Genomic DNA, 7,010 nt, shown 5'->3' on the forward strand with positions numbered 1-7,010 from the left:
AATATATTCAATAAAATATGGTAATTGGTCATGCTATCTGAAAAACGAATGACGTCACACCTGAATAATAATCACCGTGTACTTTGACTGTCTTGTTAATAAACACAAAGTTAAGTTACTCCTAGTTTAAAGTAACTTCTCACTGTCATGTATTTTTGTAGCGACAAACGTAAGATTAAGACTTTTGGTGTTAGTTAAAAGAAATTAAACATGGTGCAGACAATTGTATTGTTAGACAGTGATCTAACAACAGCGACGTCTAAAATGGATTTTATATATTTCTATTCCAAAACATTCAAATTCAAATATTTTTATTCAAAATAGGATGTCAAATCACTTATTGAAAGTCAAAAACTACCACACATTCCAAAAGGTACGCCAAAGACCTGAGAAGAACGAGCGCAACAAACTCAGCGGGCTTCTTTTTTACTACTACATTGCTTAGCTTGTGTTTAAATGAAACTGCTTAACTACACAACATAAACTGAAGTGTACAGGAACAATTAAAGAAATCGTCTGTCAACATATAATCTAAATCTTCCTCATAGTATATTATGATCTTTCCGTAAGACACATCTTAGACAAGCTTCGGTTCGTGTTTAAATATAGGCAGAGTCTAAAGATTGTTGAACGCTAAACATCAGAAAAATACAGATTTGTAGTGAAACTTTTTTAAAACAAGTGCTCAACACATGTTTAACTTTTTTGTAATAACATGGTAAAAGTTTTAAATTTGGAATAACTTGATGCTTGATGCTCATAATCCGCTACCAATATTCTCTCGAGCGTTTTTGCTCGTGATTCCAAAGTAGGTTGTTATAAATATATTAATTAGTGTTACAGCTTATTTTGTTGGTGCAATATTTTTTTTTAATTAGACACGCATCGACTTTGTGGAGTCCAAAATTTGTCATCAGGCTAATTATTGTAACCTTCTACCAGTGGGAAGCTCCTTTGCACGGGATGCCAGTCAAGCAGTAATGTGTAAGCATTATTCTGTTTCGGTCTGAAGGGCGCCGTAGCTAGTGGGCAAATGAGACTTAACATGTCTCAAGGTGACGAACGCAGTTGTAGTGCCGCTCAGAATTTTTGGGTTTTAAATAATCTTGCCCTGCATTTTAATGGGCAGGGTCAATTACCATCAGCTGAACGTCCTACTCGTCTAGTGCCTTATTTTCATTTAAAAAAAAACCTTGTTTTTATACTTACAAACGTTTTTATAAACAGTTAGTTACACAAATAACTATCTATAGGCAATATGACGGATATTTACTTCATAAATTATATAAAATATCAATCAAAGAAACGAATACTGTAGAACATGAAATTTACTGATTCATTGTGCAATAACGAGGAAGTTTGCCGAACAACCGGGCAAACGGGTTACATGACATCTCAAAGTAAGTACCTCAGATGCTATGCCGGTTTTCAAGGTGTACAGGATTTTTTCGAAGGTACCCAAGATGCATTGGAAATACTGCGCATGCAGAGCATACCAGTTTGGTTGACCGTGGATGAAAGTTCCGTGGAAAACTGCATCGTGGAGCGCATGTAAATAATTATTTAAATACTTTATTTGTGTAATGAATTCCGGTACAAACATTTTTAAGATGAATATTGATGTTTGTTTCCGAGTCATGCATGTTTATAAATGTATTTATGCATGTTTAATTAAGTAAGTATTTCGTTTATATATACCGTAGTCCTGGAACCCACAGCACAGGCTATGCCTATTTGGACCAAAATAAAGTGTGTCATGTTAGTTAGGTATGTAAATATGTGGCGTGCGGGGCTATTTTTATATTTAGCGGCATCAGACAATCCATAGGGCTTAGGCTATTCAAGGTTGACAAGATATTATACAATTGATTTACAGTTAAACTGATGAACGGAATTTTCTTGTACTTTTAAAAGTGATATTATTTTACTTTATTGATATGAAAAAGGTTATCAAAACTAAGAGATCACGTATGAATAGTTTGATGGTAGTAGAAGCCAGGCCAGAATGTTAGAACCGTGGGAAATGAAGTTTGTAATATCAGCCAACCTCCCTGGCGGACAGGCGTTGTTGTATGTGTGTATGTAAAAATATTTCCGCTGGGATCCATTATAAAAAAAAACAATATATATCAGCATAATACTCAAATATAGCGAGTAACAACGCAACATTAGAAATAAACTAAATTCATTGATCACTATTACTTATTTTAGTATTCCATTTAATATGATGAAAGCTTAACCTACCATTCACCACTGGACAAATTATTAAATAATATATAAATTAATTTCATATTCATAGAAATAGTTAAAAAGGTTTTTGTTTTGGTTCACAAAAGTTATAAAAACACCCTATTAAATGTCATTTCCGTCTAATGTCAATTAGTCAATTCATAAGTACCGCCTTTTTTCTTGGAGTTAGAAAAACTACGAGAATTAATTTATTTACTAAATTTTTAGTTTCCGAAATGCAGAAATAACCGTGTCATTTGATAGCCATTTTTACAGTCAAATAAGACAGAGTGAGAATTAGCAATGCTTTAAGTTAGCAGACTATTATGAATAAGGGGGTTAGTTATTAGATTAGATAAGATATTTTGTGCGACGGGGATGTACGGTATCCATAAAATTAAAATTCTTATTGCATTGCATATCGTTTGAAATGTTTTAGCTTTTGTGGTGAATCAACAATCAACTGTCATCGTGCACGCGTAAATAAGCAACACGTTAAGTTAGTTGACAAGCAGTAATGTCAGATGTACCAGATTTTAGTAAGAGTTCGCTTATGCTCAACAATGGAATGGACATACCGGCTATTGGGAGTGAGTGAATTAATTTTTGTAATAACTGTTCAAACTTATACAACGGGTTTTTAGTATTCTTCCTCATAAATTTTCCCTGTTAAAGCTTAAAACTTTTAAAAATAATTTTAATGAATGTTAGTTTGAGCCAATCACCAGATATAAAGTTTACTGAGAATTCTTTAAGTCTATAATTGGTAGACTTCATATCACGACTAGATATAACCCACGACTTTGTCTCTGTGTCAAATTTCATTGAGACCTTTATACCTTGTGGTTCATAAACAAAAAAATTATTTAATAAAAAATAAAAATAAAATATGATTGTTTTTCTCATAATTTTCTAATTTTATGTAAACATTGTAATATTTTTTTAAGTGTATCTTGTCATTAATTATTATAACTGTATTATTTTAATAGTGGGCACTTGCGGTGTGTGGAGACCTAACGATGTTTATGATATGGTGGATAATGCTTTGAAAGCCGGTTATCGTCTTTTTGGTGAGTATTTTTAACCGACTTTGAAAAGGAGGAAGGAGGTTCTCAATACGATTGGTATTTTTTTTATGTATGTACATACGCTGAGTTTTGTGATGCGATTTTATTGATTTTTCTTTAGTTCGATGCGAAATGTTTTCCATCCATTTCATAAAATTAGACATAGGCCAGTACTTTTCATTATATGAACTTTTTTTATGTGTATACTTTGTAATTAAAATAATAATAATAATAATTTTAATTATTTTTATTTATATAAGTTTCAAGACAAAATATAGGTAGCTAAATTTGTACACTCACCCCCTAATTTGGGCTAGATTTTTATATTACCAGTGTCACGATTCATAATGTTATTATAATTGTTTATTTTTATTTAGATACATCAACTACACATCACAATGAACAAGCATTAGGACATGCTTTAAAAGAGTTACTTCCGAAATACAATCTTAATAGAGATGATATATACATAACAACAAAACTTGGTGGGTACAGAATTTTCATTTATCTTCCACTTGCTGACCCGGCAAACGTTGTTTTGCCATATAAATTGTATTTATCTTGTGCTTGCTAGTTGATAAGAGATGGCGCTAGCTGTATTCATTAGTAACAATCACACTTCTTAAAAGAAAAATATAAATATTTTGTATAATTCACACTATAGTTTTATAAATTATAGCAGATTTGTTATTCTGGTGTGTAAGCTATATTATTGTAAAGATTCATAAAAATCTATTCAGTAGATTTTGCGTTAAAGAAGTTCAAGCATACATCCAGACATACAAACTTTCACATTTATAATATTAGTAGGAAATTTTAGTGCTAAATATGTTTCCATGTTAAAATTCTATATTTCAAATTACAATATATTATTAACTCGGATCAATTTTAATTTTTTTTTATTCACATGTTTTAATTAATATATTAAGCTAGTAAGCTAAATGATGGCTTGCATGACAAGGTATGTTTGTATTTTTACTTTTTAAGTTTATAAGTTCCAGTCTAACTTGTTCCGGTCTACCTTAATGTGACATTGGCATACTTGTGGTATAACTTACACAGAAGCCACAGTAGGAAGAATAGAATAGAATAGAAGAAATTCCAGGGTCTTATCAAGTTTGATAATACACAATGCTCACTTTAGAATTTTAAGTTACCCTGTTCTAACAACTATGAATAAACCTGGTTTTTTATTTGGTGCAAAATTAAATTATTAGAATTCCGTAGCTAAATGGCAAAAAACGGAAACCTTATAGATTCGTCATGTTTGTCTGTCTATCTGTCTGTCTGTCTATCCCTCCGTATATCACAGCCACTTTTTTCCGAAACTATAAGAACTATACTGTTTCTGTGAACCGTATTAAGATTTTCACACAAAAATAGAAAAAAAAACAATACATTTTAGGGGTTCCCGATACGTAGAACTGAAACTCAAAAATGTGTGGGCTATCTCTGGATAGGATAAAATGATATTGAGCTTTCTAATATATTTTTTTTTTCTAAATTAATTAGTTTGCGCGAGAGACACTTCCAAAGAGGTAAAATTTATGCTTTACGCCACCAGATTCTTAATATTATATTTTTTCAGTAAAAGTAACGTGGGTTTTTCTTGCATATGCTAATTTTCCACCAACAAAACCCTTAATTTGCCCACCTATTTCTCAAATTAAGGGGTTGCGCACACTTAACCGCTGTGCACAGTCACCCCACGTGACTCTAACTTGTGGATCCATTTTTGAGCTAAGTACACACAGAAGAATTGGATATATTATGTTCTTATACTGACCAATTACTTATGAAACATTATTTCACTATGAAAATATGTTCTCTTTTACAGATATTAGAATTCCAGATAATATTGTTATGAGTGAACACGTGAAAAACAGTTTTGAAATCTCGCTACAGAATCTGTGTACTGATTATATCGATTTATACCTAATACAATCCCCGGGAGTAGTTGCAACACACAAGCACAGCTCAAATAATGTTTCTCTGCGGTCTGACGCTTGGAGGAATATGGAGAAATTGTATGACGAGGGAAGAGTTAATGCAATTGGTGTAAGCAACTACTCGGTCAAGCATATGCGGGAATTCATTGCAAACCACACATCAATTATACCAATGGTGAACCAGGTACTGTATAATTAATTACATGCCTATGGTTTCTCGTAATGCAGCAACCTCATTCCCTATTTTTTTTATATCTAAGATATTATCTATGTACAGGCACAAATGTTGGTTAATACCTACAGCAGTTCATGTTTACATAATCTCTATCAGGGTTTATTATTTTATTTTATGAGATAAAATGATGAGACGTGAACGATTTTCATACGACGGTAAGTTATATACCTACCCTGCCTTCCAGGATTCTTGATGCAACCCAAAATTATCAGCAGACATTAAAATTTTAAGTCTTATTTTAATAATTATAGTTGCTATGGCCTCCTTCTAAACAATAATGCTTGCATTTCATTGTTTTATTATTATTTGAATAGAATCATTACACCAAATTTAAAAAACTGCTGTTTTTACCCATTGTAATATTATAAAATTTTATATATAAATTTAAAAAAATTCAGGTTGAGTGGAGTCCATCATATCATCCAACTAACCTAATCAGGTTCTGTGAAAGTCATTATATAGTAATGCAAGCACATACTTCACTTGGTGGCGCTTCATATGGGAACATGGGACTTTTAAGGAATACTGTTGTGAACAACATCGCAAGACACCACTCAGCTACGCCTGCCCAGGTTCTCTTAGCTTGGTCTGTTCAGCAAAATATTGGTATTATACCCCAAGCCACTTATCCACAATTTATGGTGGAGAATATTGAGTTGAAATTCAGATTAACCAGCAAGGAAATTGAAATTATGAGTAATTTTGAAGAACGAATGTGCAGCACTGATTTTGAAACTATCCGATAATTAAGTAATAACCATAAAAACGTTTTTAAATCTTTTGTTAAGTTTTAAAAGAGATTAAGTATATATATTTGTTTTAAAATCAATATTCTATTTAGGTTCACTAAAAGTGCATTTCCATGCAGAGTGAATTTTGAAATTAAATGTTTTCTTATATTGATATAGATATATAGATATGACTTATTTTATAAATTTCTTATTAGTAGTACCTATTACAGGCAGGACCTTATTAAACTGAATTACACAACCTTAAGTTAAAATGCTTTGTTAGAATAAATCATATTTATTGGTGGCTTGGTCGGGATCTGATAAATCTTTATGCTGCAGGGTCTTTCAACAAAAACTGTTTTTTTTTATTGTAATTAAATAAAGAATTAAGATGACAATGTTTCATTTTCTAAGTATAGGAGAAAGGGTAAAACTTGCAATCCTGACTGTAAAATTATATCTGACAAAAACTATTATAGGTACTTATACTATTTAAGCTTTTTATACTAATAGCAAGTAAAAACTTATGTTAAAACTGACCTCTAAGTGTAAAAAAACTGAACATAAAACTTTGATTGGAAAACGCAGTTTTATTTTCATAATTATTAATAATACAACCTTAATTCTTCTATTTACCAATGAATAGTGAGTTTTTAAGGTACCTACGCGAGTAAAGCGGAACTATATTACGGTATACGATTCGTTCCGTTGCGAATCAGTACTGGAATTTAGAAGTATCAGTTACACGTAACACGTGTTTTCCCGTACCAATGCAATTTTTCTACTTAATACAATTTAT

The 7,010-nt window shown here is 31.5% G+C and overlaps 1 protein-coding gene across 1 annotated transcript; it reads left to right on the forward strand.

The window, feature by feature from the left end:
- Nucleotides 1-1,561: 1,561 nt before the first annotated feature.
- Nucleotides 1,562-6,745, forward strand: LOC126978857 (glyoxal reductase-like). The gene is made up of 6 exons (XM_050827970.1): nt 1,562-1,675; nt 2,669-2,819; nt 3,219-3,299; nt 3,674-3,781; nt 5,134-5,429; nt 5,879-6,745. The coding sequence occupies exons 2-6, from the start codon at nt 2,747-2,749 to the stop codon at nt 6,224-6,226; spliced, it is 906 nt and encodes a 301-aa protein (XP_050683927.1). The 5' UTR covers nt 1,562-1,675; nt 2,669-2,746; the 3' UTR covers nt 6,227-6,745.
- The last annotated feature ends 265 nt before the right edge of the window (nt 6,746-7,010 follow it).

Source organism: Leptidea sinapis, chromosome Z (genome assembly GCF_905404315.1).
Source record: "Leptidea sinapis chromosome Z, ilLepSina1.1, whole genome shotgun sequence".
In the NCBI taxonomy this organism is placed as follows: domain Eukaryota; kingdom Metazoa; phylum Arthropoda; class Insecta; order Lepidoptera; family Pieridae; genus Leptidea; species Leptidea sinapis.

Bases quoted from the DNA above. Each gene is read 5' to 3' on its own strand.
- LOC126978857 (XM_050827970.1), top strand. From the start codon at position 2,747: ATGTCAGATGTACCAGATTTTAGTAAGAGTTCGCTTATGCTCAACAAT. The intron at 2,820-3,218 runs GTGAGTGAATTA...TTATTTTAATAG, and splicing joins GGACATACCGGCTATTGGGA to TGGGCACTTGCGGTGTGTGG. The intron at 3,300-3,673 runs GTGAGTATTTTT...ATTTTTATTTAG, and splicing joins AGCCGGTTATCGTCTTTTTG to ATACATCAACTACACATCAC.